Source organism: Dipteris shenzhenensis, chromosome 6 (genome assembly GCF_047967505.1).
Source record: "Dipteris shenzhenensis isolate YYH24624 ecotype China chromosome 6, Dip_SZ_1.0, whole genome shotgun sequence".
Taxonomy (NCBI): domain Eukaryota; kingdom Viridiplantae; phylum Streptophyta; class Polypodiopsida; order Gleicheniales; family Dipteridaceae; genus Dipteris; species Dipteris shenzhenensis.
In genome coordinates, this window is record NC_141601.1 from 5458917 (window position 1) to 5478291 (window position 19375).

The following is a 19375-nucleotide window of genomic DNA, read 5'->3' on the forward strand; positions in this document are numbered from 1 at the left end:
GGTGACTGAAGATCTTTCCATCACTGCCAATGGTATCCCCACCTCTTTGAATTTTTATGTGAGAGCTATTGAAGACACTAGTATAAGCTATCCCGTTATCTTGGGCTCTCCATGGTTGAGAAAAAGTGCCGAGCTTGAAGAAATGGAGAATTCTTCTTCTGAATCTACAGCTCCCCCCTCTACCTTGGGAAGCTTAGACGACATGGACGAGGGAGAGGTATGTGAGGAGGAAGCCTACAACCTAAAGACTTCACCCATGCCAACACTAAAAAGGTTGGTAAATGATACACCCAAGTAGTTGAATTGCATGCTGTCTATAGATCTTATTCTTGAAAAGGTTTGAATTCAAGGGTATTTTCAAAGAGTTCCCCTGTTTGTTCCCAATAAGCTATCATCATTTATGAAGAGTGACTCTAATTGAGCATAAAATTGAGCTTCAGGTGGATGCTAAGCAGATAGTGTGGTGCTTCCTTTGTAAACCTAGCAAGATATTATGATCGCCCAACTCGATTGGCGAAGTGGTTGGCCATGTTACAAGAATTTGATTTTTCTTTCAAATTTGTAAAAGGGGGAGATGTTCAAGACTGAAGAATGCCCTGATTGACTTGAAAGGATGCCCTGAAGTAAATCTTTTATCCACCAGAACCATGGATGACCCATGGTATGGAAGGATATTCCGGTTCTTGACCACTTTCTCCTTCCCCCCAGGCTGTACAAGTCAGGACTGGAAAAGGATACGGAAGAATAGCAGACACTACACAATATTGGATCAAATCTTGTACCAAAGGCATTAATAGTGTCTTGCATTGCCAAATGATTCTGAAGAAATTCAGCAATTCAGCATGTCATGGTTCATTGGAATTTGTGGAGCATGTCATGGTTCATTGGAATTTGTGGAGGATACTATGCAGTAGATTACACCATCAAGAAGCTCCTTCATCCTGGCTATTATTAGCCTACCTTGTTCCGAGATGCAACTGCCTACTACAAAACATGTGTATTCTGCCAGTTCTTTGGTAGGAAAGACCCTTTGCTTCATACTCTCATCTCCACACACCCCTTTTTGAAGTGGGGGGGTGAATTTTTTTCGCTCCTCTTCCAGTGACTGCCTGGAAGAAGAAATACTTGCTGGTGGCTACCCAGTATGTCACAAAGTGAGCTGAGTCCATGGTTGTTCTTGCAAGAGGAGGGGGAACAAGGGAGAGAGAGAGAAACAGTATGAGAAGAAAGTAAGCTGTGGAATGCAGCAGGAGCTTCCGCAAAACATAATTTTTTTAAGAATCATTTCTGGCTGTTCAAGTGCCTATGCATTCAAATGTTTGGCTTACACACATATTGACAGAAGTTATCTGTGTGATGCATTGAAAGAGCAACCTGGAATGACACAGATCCTTCAAACTCGTACAGTCGATTATTGGGGTGCTCACATTCCATTATCAAGCCAGACAATGCATGAAACGACATATCACCATCTTCTGGATTCAAAGTCGATGACTGGTAGAAAGCATTCCGAATTTTCAGATTCGTTTCTCCATCCAAATTGGCTGTTTCCAGATATGCTAGCCCTGTACAACCTGCCTGAGTGAGCATTTGGGAAGACATGATTATTGAAGGTCAAAAAAAGCATCACACAAAATTTAAGGGATCTGAATAGAATGTTGGAAGCCAACAGAAGCTTAAATTCATTCCAAACTTACCCTCAAACTTAAACAAACTGCATGACATCTCTTGAAAAATTCTCTCTAAACAGGTCCTCACCTTTGCGATGCATATGATGGATGCATGCTATGACATGAGCCCAAACGTAGTGTAGGTCACCTTTTAGACTATAAATTCACTTAACATTTTAGCAATCATGGACAGAGAATCTGAAAAACCGTTCCACTGTATCTCTTTCAATATCCAAAGGTGATGTCAAGGATTGCCAATGATAAGACTTAGAAAGGTACAAGACAACCCGTTCCACAGTGTCTCTTTCAATATCCAAACGTGATGCCAAGGAATGCCAATGATGAGAAAGACTTATAAAGATACAAGACAACGATTAGCAAGCACAAGCATTATCATCACAACATGATCCAATGCAGGTGACACCATCCCAATGAATCTTACTTTAAAATGTTGAACCTTGCAATCTGAGTAATCAGATGGAAAGATGATTGACACCTGTGATTGTTTTTTAGATTTATATAAACTAATGTATTCTACTAACAGCCATTCTATATGCAAAAAATTAAAATGCTCTAGTAAACACAAAAGAACCTTGGGGATCAGATGATGACAACAAGACCAGATCTGCTGGGATCTCAGAATCAATTTGGACTCGGATGATATCTCCAACTATGATTGATCTCCACTCTATCACAGCCAAGCCTTCTCCACGCAGTACTTCAGCAGTGCGCTTGTTCACCTATGAAGACGTAATGTAGTCGTCAGCAATACAGTTATTCACCTTATAGCACATAATGTATGCATACTTCATATAACAATCTCACATACACTTTCACTGAATAACAAACAATGTACAATTTATATAGAAAATCCAGCTGTGATATGGGATGAAAGAATTTACAAACCCATCACTGTCATATACTATTATGGCGCAAATTAGAGAGTTTACTTGCAGCTGCAATAATTAAAGTCAGTCTCCAGCTTTTTAGTGGATAAAAGATACTAATTTAAATAGCAAGGACCAATGCCTTGTCACCCAAAGGGTTCTAAAGGTGAGAAGAAGGTGGTGAATGCACCTATAGTAATTAATCCAGTCCTGAGTTTCCAATCGATGATATGTGACGAGAGCCAGATAACTACTGACTTATTAGGCATAGAGCAACTCTAAAGGTAAAAGAAAGGTGTGAAAATGCACCCATAGGAAGCAGAAAATATCACAACAAAGGCATGTGGGGGACGTCCAAGGACCGGGTTTGTGAATCCTCTCTTACGGAGGCATTCCAATGAGGTCCTGGAGCATGAGTATCTTGGGTGATTGTCTGCACAATTGATTTTCAGTGATGCAGGCAAGTAACACATACAATGACATTGCTTATACACGTGTAAGGGTGCTTATGTTATCTCGTAGAGGGTCATCAGGCCACTGATTCAATTCTCCTCATCCTTTCTGTACTTTACAAGAGTTATGGTGGCACACAGCTTACTTAGCACATTGACACAGGCAGGGTTTTGTTTTTTTTTTTGGCCAAAAAAGACTTCCATTAAGTATGAATAAAACCTGCAAGAGCAAGCTTAAGGCGGAAATACATCATGCTGTGCATCAGAAAAAACTCCTCGAAGGAGGTAGAAAATAACCCACGTTGAGGCTGAAAATGCCATCTCAACCCTATAGAAGTCTCAAAGAAGAAGGGAGAGCCCCTCCATTTCCTGAGGAAAAGAGCCCTCCTAGCAGAACCTGCCCGAGAGGATCCCTGCGTACTCGTCCAAATGGCCATCAGTGTATGTAGTGTCTGTCAGATTTACCAAAAAAAAAAAAAGTATGTAGTGTCTGTCCATATACTGGCCAAAGTGTATGAGGGGTGAACCTGGGATCCATACAAAGCCTCTGTGCATTCTCGAGGAATCCGGTTCTTCACAATTCACAGCTCACATCCCTACTACTCCACCCAATCCTCAAGCATCTTCATCATCTAGGCCTTCATCAAAAGGTCAAACAGGACCGGGGTCCACTACTCTCCTACCGTGGCTGCAATATTAAAGCCCCATAATGCACGGACAAAGCTCTCTACTGCCACAATGGTGGTCCTTTTCATGGGCTGCAGACTGAAACCCAAGGGCAAGAATCTTGGATAGTTCTAGGGCCCCAAGCACCAAAAGTAATGTAAGTGATTTTGTCTTGGGTATGGTTTGCGCTCTAGAAGCTGAAAAAAAGAATCAGAACCTAGTGTAGAAGGTCAAAATCTGGAGTGGCCGAGCCCGAGAAGTCTAGGGTTAGACTCGAAAACAAAGGGGAGTCGGAGGGACACAAAGGGAAAGGTTGCATCGGAGGAGACTTGAGTCTAGGGAGGAATTGCAAGAGGGAGAGCAAGGGGAGGACGCTGGAGGATTGGGTTGAGGCCACAAGGAGGGAGCAAGTCGGGGAGACATTTAGGTGTAGGGATAGCAAGGGAGGAGAGGGGAGGGAAAAGTGGAGAAGAGACCCGGAAATTGGTGCTGCAACCGGCTGAACATGTATCTGAGGATCCGGAGTGGGATCCTACTACAGAACACTTGAAAAGAACTCCCTAGTTGGAGAGGTTGGGCGCTCCTGAGGGATCTCAACCATATTCTCTAGGTTGAGTCCGTCGTTTGGGGTTCTTTGTCACAGGCTTCCTTCTTCTCTTGCCTCCACTCTAGGCTACACCACACGTATGCGAGGGCTTTGAGACTCAGGTGACTAGGTGCTACTGTTTCCCTTGGGGCCACAGACCCTTCCTCTCCCCCTTCTTTTGGCACGCTTCATTCCCTTTTTTCTCCCCTATAGGCTACTTCTCCCTCCACCGCCTCCATCTACTCTCTACCTTCCCTTTCCTCCTGTCACGGGCATCCACACGCCCATGGCCATGCTAGCTGGTACCAACGCAAGCAGCCAATATGTTTCAATTTTATGGACAGGTCGGTGGTCAGAAGGTTCTTATCCTAGCAGACTCACGCAATTCCGAGGACATCATCTGCACTAAAGCAACTCAAAAGGCTCAATTGCCTCTTATGCCAACGGAACCAATGACCTTGAATGGTGAGGTGCATTTCCAGGGCAGCAGATAAGAGCAACATGCAAGTAGCTTCAGCCACGCTGAAGATCTCAGGGTGGGTACACAGTCTACCACTCGGGGTCGCACCTACTCAGGCAGCGGACGTCATCTTGGGAGCACGATGGTGGCACCAATTTGAAGTCTGATCAGATTAGAGGGCATTCCCACGACAGCGGAATCGCCACAATCAGCGGAGCATCGAAGACACCTGAGGTGTTCCCCCGTGATCTTGAAGACACCGCCACGCCAAAGTCAAGCGTCCAAATGCCCCGCTAGAGACGGATTTTTCCTCTCTCCCAACGGGCATTGCGGTGCTAGTCTTCAATTCAACCTGCCCATCCGGTTGAATATTCCATTCCATGAAGGCTCAGCACACGAGCAAGGTCGAGTAGGGTGGCGATTCAACTGCTCATGCATTCTGCAATTCAACATACAACCTGCTCCTGCACGTTCCTATCGTGTGGAATTCTGACGATGGTGGACCTCCGCAGGCTGGGCGCAAGCTCACAGGAAAGCATCTTAGGTCTTTCTTGGCCAAGCATTCTCATGCCCACTGGGCGGAGATGAAGGAGGCGCGAGAACACGCTATCAACACCAAGGCTTGGATGTCAAAATCCCAGGCCATGGGTCCAAGTTCATCTATTACACTATTCCACCTCGACCTTTGATATCAATCATTCAAGGGGTTCACAGGCATCCACACGCCCATGGCCATGCTAGCTAGTACCAACACAGGCAACCAGGTCAATTGCCACGCAAGCATCCATACAGCCATGCAGAAAGCCTTGCACAATCAGCAATCAGCACACAGTCAACGCCACATCAAAAACACACAGTTGACTTTTTGGCCAAAAGTCAACACGTTTACTTTTTTATCAACGTTGACTTTTTTGATCGACCTAGTCAACGGTTGGCATTGACAAGCCATCCAAGTTCAACGGTTGGCGTTGACCAAGTCGGCCACGCTGACCTAACAGCTATAAAAGGGCAGCCTTTGGCCCTCATTCTTCGGAGGAAGTAGGGGCCTGCATCAGCTGCTCTGGCTAGCCTCCATTTCCTTCCTTGGGAGGCAGGGGGCAACATATATAAGCACATAGCCTTCAGGACTCTATTCTACATGAGAATTACACGTGCTGAAAACTTCCAACCATTACACACACCCTCTGGAGATCACACTTGTCAGCTGATAATAGAATGGGCCAAAGAGAGAGAGAGAGAGAGAGAGAGAGAGAGAGAGAGTTTCTGCATGTAGGCATGTGTTGCGTGTTGTTTGTTACGAGGCATGTCAGAATGGATCATGTGCATTTTTCCATAATAGTTATTATACAGCATATTGGATTTACAAAGGGGGTTGTGCACCGATAGGTTTGTCCATGCATGAATGCATGTGCTGCACCTATGGCTACGCTGCATGTGTACTTGCATGTTACAAGTAGTGGAATAATATTCCAAATAGATGTTATGCTGTCATATTCTACTTGCATAGCATTTTTCCAATCTCGGTCTACAAGTGCTTCCTCCAAACTCACAGGCTCCTTTACTTCTGCAATAATCTCAACCATCAAGGCCATATCCTGTTTAAATCACCCTCATCCTTTCCCAGTACACCCAAGCAATCCTTTATTTCCTCCTGTTGGAAGCTTTGCCACTGTCCTGGGACAAGTGCATTTCAAGATTGAAAAAGTTGGCCAACAAAAATGACAAAAAATACTTTTGGAAATACACACCGGCGCAGATTCAATACAGGGAGCATGATATGTAAATATTACCTCTCTGTCTGATTTATGCCGCTTGACATCATCATGAGCTTCCTTCATAGCATTCAATACAAGTACAAAAGAAAGAGGTACCACTGTAGTAGCCCATCCAGTAGGTGATAACCCAGGGATAAGCTGAATAATAGCATTGACAAGAAAATATAAATTTGCTGTCCTCGTTAACTGTTGGAAGAGATTTATAGGCAAGAATGTGGCAACGGTATACTTTGAAGTTACAAGCTTATTGCTGCAAAACCTGCAATTTCAAGCATAGTCAAAGTCAAGAGTTGATGTGGTTTGGACAACTAATTGAGCACATAGTGTTCTGTGATCAAAGTTTGGGCGTACTCTCGAGAGTGCAACGCTTGTACGCGTGCGCTGTCCGTCACATGCACGCGCACTGTTCGGTGAGTTTGAATGCTCTGACTCTCTATAACCTGAAATTTTTCAGTGACACTGTCAGATCTCTCTCTCCATCACACAGTGCTATGCTTGCTTTTCGCATACAAGTAATGCTTTGCCCTACAGGATTTTATATAGGTGAGAGGTTTGACGACAGTGCGACGACGGATAAACGTATAGCATTCAGGGCGGCGCAACCTCGCCTTGTTTTCAACATTCGCTTAACGAAAGGTTTGTTTATAACGTGAGGCACACCTTCTTTGGACTCGCCGGATCATCGCCCACTGAGGCTCGCTTGGGAAGAGGCCACTCTTCACTCTCCTCGTTCAACTTGGAGGGTCCTTCAAATAATGGGTTGCGAAACTGTTGAGAGTTCTTCATCTCATTCTGTATTGTTTTATGGAGGCATCATCGACTGTATGGTTACGTATCTGGATTCGAAAGAGGTACGGAAACAGGAAAATGTACGTCCTCGGAGTCGATGAATTTGAAATTGGAGTCTAGAAACTGCTTTCGAACCTCCTAAATCCTTGGAAGACACATCATCTTCTTTACTTCCCGTCCTGCATTTTCTTCTGCAATCAAGCCGTTTCATTCCGCAAACCTGAGTTGGTTCCGCCTCGTGTGGCGGCTTCAAACCCAAGCAACGTTAACGTTTTTGGTTTATTTTAAAAAACAGCGTAGAGCGCGGCCACATGCCCTCCTCCCCTGCTCTGGAATTAGATCCCATCGGCGGTAGACATCCATTGTCAGAATCAGCCGCCAATCTTTGTTTTGTTCACATGGCATTGAGATGGCATGATGGAGGAGTAGTGCACAACAGGTTGTGAGCCGTTTTGGAGGGTGTATGGAGGTTTGGAAGGCCAGTTTTGGCACCTCCATTGGCACCGATTCAAGATCTTTGCATCCATTCATGGCAGTGAACAGAGGTTGAACATCCAATTTGTTATCCCATGTGGCCAAGAGTTGAAACCGCCATACAGCCAAGAAACATATGTGCAGCCATGCACGTGGCCACACTTTTAAAATCCCTTTAATTTTAAGAGTTAGTGCACACGAGGCCACCAAAGTGACATTGGTGCGACTCTGAAGGTGAAGACTAAATTATCTCGCGATGAGCGTAGCATTTAATCTATCTGACTCAGCTCGTGTGAGGTTACAGGACCATCAGAGGAGCTACACGGAGCTCTCTGTATGAGCTGCAGAGTGTAGTTGGTCTTCTTTCATTGGTTGGGGAGAGCAGGCTATCAACTCTGGGTTCCTACGGGAACATTCAAGGCTTGCTCAAAGCCAACAGATGTCAAGAGCAAATTTCTTGGGAAGAAATCGTGCACCAATGCTCCATTTTGCATCCTCTAGAATGGAGGTGCCAATTAGAGAACCAATGGCCCTCCATTTCAACCTCGATCCTTGTGCAAGATGCCACCAAACACGCATTAGGCTCCTCGTGTGCACTGGACCTAAAAATAACATTTTTGGCATGCCAAAGAGTTTGTTTTGCCTTTCTCTATCTATGGGGATTGTGCAAGGGCCTTAAATGAATGCTATCATGGAAGGATAACTTGAGAGGGGATTTAAAGGTTGTCCTAACCTAAGGGTGCTGGTTGTTCTTAAATGAATGCTATCATGGAAGGACAACGTGACAGGGGATTTAAAGGTTTTCCTAATCTAAGGGTGAGGTCGTACCATCGCCTTTGGCACGCCTAAGGGTGAGGTCGTACCATCACTTTGTTAGTTTCAAGATCCCCTCCGGCGTTGCTTCACTTGGCTCTATGCTCAATTTACTCGACAATCAACTAGATGAGTAGCCATGTAATGAGTATCAAGCGGCACATCATTCACACAAAATCCGCCCCCCCACCTCTCTCTCTCTCTCTCTCTCTCTCTCTCTCTCTCTCTCTCTCTCTGCATGCACACATGTGCGCCACTCTCTTCACACACATTTCTCTCTCTTTATAATGTTTCTCTCTCCATCACACCCATGTGTGCTCTCTCTCCCTTTGGGTGTCTTTTTCTGATGCATACAAAAATAAACATATGATCCCTTCTCTTTCTCATGTATACTTGGACATACATACATGCACACATCCTTGTTACAGACTCTTTCTCTCTCATACAGAAACAAGTTCTCTCTTGTGACTATTCCCCTCATACTTACAAGTGCATGCACACATGCACAAACACTCAAACTTATGCACAAATACACAAACACTCAAATTTAGGCTCACTCTCCCCTTTTCTTACCACTTGGCAACTCTTCCAGAATAAAAGAATAGAAGTAAATATAGACGTGTCTTTATGTGTGTATGTGGCCTTGAGTATGCAGGATGTGTGTATATCTCCTTTTTAGCTTTACTTTTTAGCTTTACATAAAACCTTTTTTCCAACTAAGAGCAATGCTTAGGCATAACTAATATCTAAATCCAAAATTCATAAAAGAATTCAAATATTGAGATCCATATGTTTTTCCTTGGAATTAAAGGAAAACTTACAAGGAATTGTTTTAATGTAGACACATAAAATGATATGGTGGTGTAGGATAGACTATGACTTGTCTATTTTGGTGTGTAGTACTTGGGTACTATATATATCAAGTACTTGTAAATCATTTGATTGAGCATTCTATTGGAGTTTCAGTGTGATCACTTCCTGTTCACTTGTGTTCGCAACCTTTCTCCATTTGCTCCTTCATGTGGTATCACAGCCTCTCTCACTAGTACCGGGTTTCTGCCTTGCTTCATGTTACCCAGCAAGTTCATCGGTGTCCTCGTGTGCTCCTATCACCTCAGCCTACTCATGGAGAGCACCTTTGTGGGAGCACTTTTGAGTCGACTTATTGCTCTTGCTCCACCCGCTCCCAACAACCCACGCATTCCATCAATGCCTACGCATTGTGGATGTACAACCCATTGTACATATGCCGCACAACCTATGCATTTTGACCGTATAGCCCGCCATACATTTGACATACACCTTGCGTATTTTGGCCATACAAATCAGTACAAAAATACGTACATTTGTCCGAACAATCGATACTGAGATCCGTACAGCTTACTATCCATACTGATCGTACCTACTCGTATGTACAGCTACAGCCCGTGCACTTTTCTCCAGCTCATGCATTCTATTCCACTCTATTTGTGTTTTGCTCCAGCCCGTGCACTTTTCTGGCATACAGGTTTTAGCATACATCTTTTATGGCTTTTGGCATATAGGTGCATTTGGGGATTTTTTGCTGAGCCCTTAGGTACACATTTGCACTTGAGGTGCATTCTGTTGGTTGATTGCAGAGCAGTCAGTTCCACTTTGCAGTGCTTGATGCCATACATGCAATGATTGCACAAAGCAATCAGAGGCACTTCCCCTTTAGATGCATTCTTTTTTGTAGGTGCATTTGCGGTCAATGATGTTTTTGCAATCATCACGATGTCTTAGAATGAAAGCTTTGGTATTATGATGATCGAGGGTGATAAGTTGGAAGGATCCAACTATGCCTTGTGGTCATTCATGCTCAAAAACATTTTGGTTGGCAATAACTCATGGGATATTGTGAGTGGTGATGAAGGGTTTTATCAAGGGACGTCGCCTTCTTAAAGCCGTTATCAATATATGGGAAGGATGTGAGTATGCTAAGGAAACCAAATAGGATATTTGTTTTCTTAAAGTTGATTTTGATAAGGCTTATGAGACAGGCTAGAATGGGACTTTATAGTTCAATCTTTGTAGGACATGGGAATGGGTCCCTCTTTTGTTTCAAGTGTTAAGCTCCTGCTCACTAATGCTACAGCTAAGATCAATGTCAATGTTATGATGAGTGACCCCTTGACAACTACGCATGCTAGAAGTTAGATTAGTGTGGGCAAAGTGCATAGATGTGGTAGAAGGAGATGTCAAGCCTTCATCTACTGGCATACATCGGAAGACGAAGCGGAGAACCATAGAGCAGAGAATAGAGGAGGGGAACGTGAACTTGGAGCCAACATTCAAAGATTGGGAGGGCAGCCAGTACAAAAAGTACAGTGCATTGTGGTCACATGGATGACATTTTCATGTGGAATGCATCGATTCAAGGAGAATGAGCCAATTATTGCATTCCAAATATGTCTATCTCAAGGTTTACATAAAATTGATTACCTACATCATCATCCCCAGGTTCACCGCACAAAATTTTAGTATACCACATGCATTCAAAAGGAGGGGTATTTTAATTGAACTTTTTGAACAAATTTAACAGGATTATAATAATAGGAGGTGTTTTTTAATTCAAATTTAGAAAAAATTTACTTAGTTCATAAGTAAAGAGGGGTGTTTTTATTGGGGGGAAAATTTTAGTCGAGGGGTTTTTTTAATATGCCTTGAACTCACGTGATACATAGGGTTTCTTAGTAGTGAACCCCCTGAGCCCCTATTGTATGTCTACCTAAGACTTGATCTTCTAGTTCATTGGCCTCTAGTTCTCCCTCTTCTTCCCCAAAGTTGTGATCTCCACCTTCCTCCATTACAATGTCATTATTGTCACCTTCTTCATGCCCCATATCATCATCTTCATCCTCTTCCCTAGATCCATCGGCATCATTGTTTGGATCTTCTGTCGGCATCTCTCTATCCACATTCCTATCTTCAAAAATATGCTTGCTTCAAGGAGCAAATTGGACCACTTACCACCATTTTGGATCCAAACGATCCGGATGAAAGACCACCTATGTTGAAGATACAAATTAGGTTCTAGTAATAATATTTATTTATGCTTAAGTATACAAATTTATATATATGAACATCTACCAACATTTGTTTGAAAACAAAGATATTAGCTTTTAATAATTTTTTAGTATGTACATGTTCACAATGCTTTGGAAGAACAAAAGTATCGCTTTCATCAGTCCAGGGTCTAGTGGAGTCAATGACAAAGAAAACACTGCTGTCTCTCTTGACTGTAGCATTGGGACCATTGTAGATAGTTTTAAACCATTTGACATCAAGAATGAAAATACTAAATCATTTAAAATCAAATTCATAGATGTCACGTATGGTCCCACAATAATATAACTGTGAGGAGAGAAGATTGGTATCAAAAGCACTTACTTGGCTATGTTGTACAAAGTTAGACATGACTCCACAATCTTCACAACTCCCTAGATGCAGCTACATGCCACATGTCACAATCACGAGACCTTTCCTTAATGCACCATTTACCACATACACATGGGAAGTCTTATCAATGTCAAAACAATGAATCAGTAGCATTTACATCGATGGTTGGTTAGCATGCATCAACACAGGCAGCATCTCCTATGACATCCACCACCGACAAGAGCCCTCCAACAACGAAGCATCCCAGCATCATGCAGTGCATCACCCAACTGAGCGACAACACCCTTCATCTTGACTACACACGACCATCTCTGACACTTGACTGACTTCAACAAACTATCGATGGAATCTTGACCGAAACCAAAATCTTTTGTAGTAGATTTCGACGGAATGTTCTTGCTTCATTTTGAGCTTTCTCCCTTCTACTTTTGAGCTGGAGGCAAACACTCCTCATCCACCTCATGATTGCAAACATCTCCTCTCCACCCTCATCTACCTTGGGATGCCTCTTGCCCCCATTTCACCACGCAAAGGCTCTTCAATGGGACATAAAAAATTTAATGCCATTGAGACACAAAATGAAGCAAGGGGTCCATGCTTGGGTGCCACAAGAGCCATGTGGGAGTGAAAATTGTGTAAGTCACAAGCCAAATCCATGGCTTTTGCCTGGCAAAAGCCTTGGATTGGCTCATGATTTACATAAGCTTCACTGCCCTTGGACCTAAGTGCTTGAAATTTGTTTTTTCATGGGCCAATTTGGGTCTTTCACCTATTAAAAGCCCCAGATTTGCCTATGACCAATAAATTTTGAGTGGACTTTTATGCATGACAATTTTTTGGTCATGGGCCAATCTAGGTCTTTTGTCACCCCAAATTGGCCCATGACAAAAAAAAATTATGCATGAGAAGTTTTTGGTCATGGGCCAATGTAGGGCTTTCGTCTGACAAAAGCCCTAGATTGTCCCATGATCAAAAAATTTAAGCACTTTGATGGGCCTACATATGGCTATTATATATATACAACACTTATACAAGTAAAGACCTCTTATATATATCTTAGATATGACTATATTCTTGGACTTAAGAGGGTGCAAATTTTTTTCGTGATGAGCCCATTTGAGGCTTTTTCCTGGAGAAAGCCTCAAATGGGCTCATGACCAAAAACATTTGCATGCTCTTTGAATCTTGGCATTAGAAGCAAAGTGAGGAAATTTTTTTCACATGAACCATTCTATGGATTTCACCTAGCGAAAGCCATAGAATGGCTCATGGGGAAAATTTTGCCTCCATTTGCTTTGGCTAAAGGTGAAGGACAAATTGATGTAATGGTGTGTACCAAGGGGTACAAGGTTTGTGTGAGTTTGTGTGTCACCACATAGTGGTTAGTGTGACCAGGTTAGGTGGTAAAGGTTCTATTAGATGTGATTGAGAGATTCATGGGCTTGATTGAGAGATTAGTGGAGTGATTTGTGGATCTCGAGATGCTCTCCTTTGGGGCACATGCATTGTATCAATTGCCCTTATAAGGGCCTCTCCTCTCTTGAATAAACTACTCTCTTTGCTTCATTTGTTGATCCGTTGTTGTTGTTCCATCATGTGGTATCAAAGCCACGTCCACCTTGACAAAATATGAAGAGGGGAGAGGAGAAGAGTGGAGATGAGGAGAGAGGGCACAGCTAGAGAGCACACCACAAATGACTAACTGTACACTAGATTTAGTTGAAAAAATAGAATATATACAAACCCTTTTAGGGTTAGGGTTAGGGGATCTAACCCTTTCCTTTATAGCACTCTATAAGGTTAGTGCTATGCACATATGATCACATAATGGTGCTATGCACACATGATCACATGATGTTGAGCGTGACCTCTCAACACCTTCCCTCAAGATCAACATCATGAAGTAGGCCTTCCCTCAAGATGATGATTCTGGGGAATCGAAGAAGGACTGAGAATGACATTCAGCACACCCCTTTAATGGGAATGTCCTTCCTCTGCATCAAACCAAGAGCTAGTCGGTGTTTCTCGAATAGCTATTTATCGAGTGGTTTGGTAAAGATGTCTGCAATATTTTCTTTGCTATCACAATGCTGCAGTGTGATGTCACCAAGTAACACTCTTTCTCTGATGAAGTGCTCTTTAACATCAATGTGCTTTGTCCTGGAGTGATATACTAGATTTTTGGCCAATGCTTGAGCCAATTGATTATCACAGTATATTGTTGTTGATTTTGACTCATCAAAGTAATCTATTTCTGACAATAGTCTTTTGAGCCATATAGCCTCACATGCACCTGTAGTGAGTGCTCTATATTTTGCTTCAGTCGAAGACAAAGAAACAGTTGGTTGTTTGTTTGACAACCATGATATAGCACCTTGACCAAGGAAAAATGCATATCCCTGTGTCGATCTCCTAGTCTCATGATCTCCGGCATAGTCACTGTCATAGTATCCATGCAACCGTGGATGACTTCCTCTATATTCTATCCCAAACTGTCTTGTACCTCTGATGTATCTCAAGACTCTTTTGGCTGCATTCCAATGAGGCTGTTTTGGATTTGCCATAAACTGTGCTAGTGAGCTTACTGCATAACAAATATCTAGCCATGTGATTGTCAGATATATAAGAGATCCGATAAGTTGCCTGTAGTATCTGTCATTGACTGTAGGCTTTTCTGAATCTTTAGTAAGTTTCAAACTCTGTTCCATGGGAGTGGTTGCAATCTTGCAATCTGCCATATGAAACTTCTTCAAGAGACTATCAACATACTTGAGTTGACTCATAAATGTGCTATCTGAATCTCTCTAGAACTCAATTCCAAGACAATAGTGCATAAGTCCAAGATCTTTCCTGTCAAACTCTGCAGATAAGTCTTGTTTCAATTTTTTGATGAAGCTATCCTTGCTTCCTGTAACAATCAGATCATCTACATACAAAAGTGCAATAGTAATGTCTTCCCCTTGAACTTTGTAGTAGAGAGTATGATCTGCATTGGACTTCATGTATCTTAGATCAGCAAAATACTTGTCAATTCTGTTGTACCAACTTCTGGGTGCTTGCTTTAAGCCGTAGAGACTTTTCTTGAGATGGCAAACCTTTTTCTCCTTTCCTGGTTCAACATAACCTGCTGGTTGTTGCATGTAGACTTCCTCGTCTAGATAACCATTAAGAAATGCATTCTTGACATCGAGCTGATACACATTCCATTTACTGAGTGTCGCTAGTGTTATCAAGTACCGTATGGAATCCATCTTTGCTACTGGAGCATAAGTCTCATCATAGTCCTGACCATATTGTTGTGCAAATCCTTTTGCAACTAATCTAGCTTTATATCTCAGAATACTGCCATCTGGATTATACTTCACTTTGTATACCCATTTGTTGGCTATGGCCTTCTTGCCTGGTGGAAGGTCGCATAATTCCCAAGTGTTATTTGATACAAAGCATCCATTTCTTCATTCATAGCAGTTTGCCATTCTGGCTTGTCTGCTACATCTTCGAAGTACACTGGCTCTTCTGTAGCCATGATGGTAGTCATAAGAGCATAGTTGGTGGTTTCCACCTGAATTGCTTTGCCTTTCTGAGCATATGTCAATCTAGCTGGAGGTCTACTTTCCCTAGTAGACCGTCTGAGCCGCTGTGGCTCTGCTTGGGGTGTTGCTGGCGATTCTTGCTCTTCTTCATCAACCTGTTCTGTAGATGACTGTGAAGTCAATGCTTCTATCTCCTATGTAGGTGAGGTTTTCCATTCTGATTCCTCATCAAAGATTACATCTCTGGAGGTAATGACTTTGCGGTTGATGGGATCATACAATTTGTATGCTTTGCTTTCTTCACTATAGCCAACCATGATGCATTTGCGTGACTTCGGATCTAATTTTCTGCGATGATCATCATGTATGTGGGCATATGCTATGCAACCAAATATGCGGAGATGCCCAATGCATGGCTTGTGTCCAGTGAATGCTTCATAGGGAGTCATACCCTGTATCGGTTCGGTAGGAAGCCGATTAAGCAAGTAGTTTGTTGTAGCTATTGCTTCTACCCAATACTGATTCGGAAGATGCTTTTCACTAAGCATTGCTCTAGCACTGTCTGCTAAAGTCCCATTCTTCCTTTCAGCTATTGCATTCTGCCGAGGAGTATCTGCACATGTGAATTGTCTTCGTATGCCGTGATTTTTGCAAAAGTTCATGAATGCTGAAGACACGTATTCACCTCCTCTGTCTGATCTCATGACCTTGATCTTTCTGCCTGTCTGGTTTTCTACCATGGCTTTGAATTCTTGAAATCTGGAAAACACTTCAGATTTCTCTTTCAGAAAGTAGACCCGACAATATCTGCTATAGTCATCGATGAAGGCCAAGTAGTAAAGTGAACCATTGATGCTGCGGGTCTGGGCATAACCCCATACATCTGTATGAATCAAATCAAGAATACCTCGTGCACGAGAGGTACTTCTAACAAAGTTGGTTTGCTTTTGTTTGCCGAAGCAGCATGCTTCACAAACCTTTCCAAGAAACTGTAGCTTTGGAATCCCAATTGCCATATTCTGATTCCTTAGATCTAACAAGTAATTGAAGTTGACATGACCATATCTCTTGTGCCATTTTGCCGATAGTGGCATCTATTGCATTTGAGCTGACATGGCATGCTTATCTGGTACTATAACTAGCATTCTGTATAAGCGTCCTTCCTTGACACCTTTTGCTACTAGCTGACATCTTTTAGATTTGTCTCTGATAGTGCATTCATCACCGTCGAAGATGACTTTGTAGTTGTGTTCCGTCATTTGACCTACTGACAAAAGGTTCTTGCTGAGCTTCGAAACATAGAGCACATCTTTGACTAATCCTTTTGTACCAGTGAAATTGTTCATAGGGATAACACCTGTCCTTTGAATTGGATTCAATGTATTATCTGCTGTGTAGATGACATTTTTCTGTCCTTCTAATGGTTTCATTTCTATGAACCATTCCTGATGATTTGTCATATGAGATGATGCACCGCTGTCGATGTACCAAGGATCCTGTTCCACTTGGTCGACTTGATAGCTGAAATCCTCTTTGGGATTGAAATCAGTGTCTAGGTGCATTGTATCAGTCTGATGCAATTCCTCGCTTGCAAGAAACATATTTCCATGTTCATTTGCAAAATGACTGTGACTAGAATGTCCACCATGATGATTTCCTCTTCCTCGGGAATTCCCTCGGACTGACCGCCTTGGTCGTACTGCTTCTTGCGGCAATCTCTTTCATAGTGTCCAAACTTGTGACAGTAGTTGCATTGAATGTTTGACACATTGGTGGATGCATTCCCTCATCCTTGGAATCTTCCTCGATTGGAATGATTTCCTCTTTGTTGATTTTGATGTTGCTGAGGATGATGCTGATGCTGATGCTGATTTTGACTTTGATTTTGTTGATGATGACCACTTTTTTGGTATGATCTACCTTTGTTTTTGCCTTTGCCTCTGCTTCTGTCTGAAGTTGTGAATGCCTGATCATTAGAATGACCTTTATGTGCTTGAATGGCCTGAGTCATGAGTTCTTCATCAAGTAGGACTGACTAAAGTTCTTCCACTGTCAGAATTTGCCGTTGGATGGCAATACTCTGGACTAGATTCTCATATCCTTCTCCTAGTCCATTCAGGATTACTTGAACCATTTCTGCGGGATTCATAGTCTCTCCTACTGCTGCAAGTTGATTGTTGTAGTCTTTGATGCGGAGTACATAAGCATGACCGGTTTCACTGCTCTTGCAGAAACTCTAGTTGATCTGGTTTCTCAGGGTGAGAATCCTAGATGTGTTCTTGGACTCATAGAGAGCTGTGAACATATCCCGTGCTTCTTTTGATGTCTTGACTGTGTTGAGCTATCCTAGCATGACATCTTGCACATTCTGCTTGAGCAGGTGATAGGCATACTTGTCTTTCTTATCCCATTCTGCTTGAGCTCGGGCAATGGCAGGATCTGCTACTGGTGCAAAAATTGTTTGTATAGATGTAGATCCCATTGCTCGTGCTGTGACAATAGATGGAGTAGAGATACTGTTGGCTGGATCAGCCAATGGTCTAGGTGTAGACCCATCGACATACTCCCATTTGTCCTGAAGCACAAGAATGGTCTCCATTCGGTATTTCCATGTACCGTAATTGGAGTTGTCTAACTTAGCAGATGCCTCTAGATTGAGATTGCTAGTCGACATGGTGCAAAAAATGTACTCAAAGTGTCCTGAAAAATCTCTATATGAATCAACTACAAATACACTGAAGATGCCAAGTGAAATCTCTTTACCATCGGTGAAGATAGAACTGCAGTATATAAAATCTGATCTGTGTTACAAGGCTTGTGGCAATGATGCCGAGAATAGCCAAGAGGCTTTACAAGGCTGAAAATGATGTGCACGATGAGGTGAGATGGCCGAATAGGCTTTACAATGGTGGCATGTGTGTGTGAAATCAAATGCTATTTGCCCACTGCATCAATCAGCAATGCCTCTAAACTTTGAAGTCTGCTCACTGAACTGATGAACGTAAGGTTTTAGGTAATGTAATGATGTGAAATCGGATGTGAGCGTATGGACTGACTCCGAGTAGGTACTAGTCAGGAATTTTGGGCATGGCTTAGATTGGCAACTTGGGGAATTCAAAGCGTCCCCTCTATGGCGATCTAGTCTACTCTGATCTAGATCTAAACCAGCCGTCAATCAATGAAAGAACAGCAAATAATTCCTTTTCTTTTGTTCTTTTTAAGTGCTGGGTCAGATGCGTCGATGTAGAGGCAAATGTGCGTGAAGGAAGTGGTTTTGTCGGCGAGGCTCAAATGTGAGTATAACTTGCGCCGAAATGTGCATGTGATGTAACGAGTGCATAGAGCACAAAAAAACGAGCGACTTTCCTTTTTAGAGCACCCTCAAATTCTTCCTGGATCAAGAGATATGACTTGATCTAAGTGGACGGGCAAAAGGAGTGCAAATGGTTCTCAATGATGATGTGTCACTGTGAGTCACATGCAGTGATGATGTGGCATTGTGCTTAGCAAGAGGTGTGCCTGTGAAGCTCTGTGTTGAGGTGGCAGGAGTGTGCACATGCAGTGTGTGCACAGTGTGCCTGGCAAGGGACTGTGCCTGCAGAGGGTCAGTGCTGAGGTGGCATAGATGATGTCAACAAGGTGACATGGCACTGATGACGTGTCTACTAACGTGGCACAAGTGACATGGCAGCTGAGCTGGCAGGGTGACATGGTAGATCAGATGATTTGATGATATGGCAGCCAACTGCCACGTGTCAGGATAATGTGATGAAGTGGCACGTTGAACGAGGGCGATGACATGGTAGATAATGTCTGCCACATGGCAGACTAAGGTCCGAGTCTACGGGTG

At 42.8% G+C, this 19375-nt stretch overlaps 1 protein-coding gene across 1 annotated transcript in view; it reads right to left on the reverse strand.

The window, feature by feature from the left end:
• The window catches only part of LOC147900682 (uncharacterized), a 138036-nt gene extending 130754 nt beyond the window's left edge, over positions 1–7282 (reverse strand). Inside the window, exons 1-5 of the mRNA XM_087375501.1 lie at positions 7157–7282; positions 6848–6936; positions 6512–6755; positions 2263–2410; positions 1375–1565 (exon numbers count right to left, since the gene is read on the reverse strand). Coding sequence (XP_087231627.1) covers positions 1375–1565; positions 2263–2410; positions 6512–6755; positions 6848–6936; positions 7157–7282 — 798 coding nt within the window. The remainder of the gene's footprint in view (positions 1–1374; positions 1566–2262; positions 2411–6511; positions 6756–6847; positions 6937–7156) is intronic.
• Between the last annotated feature and the right edge of the window lie 12093 nt (positions 7283–19375).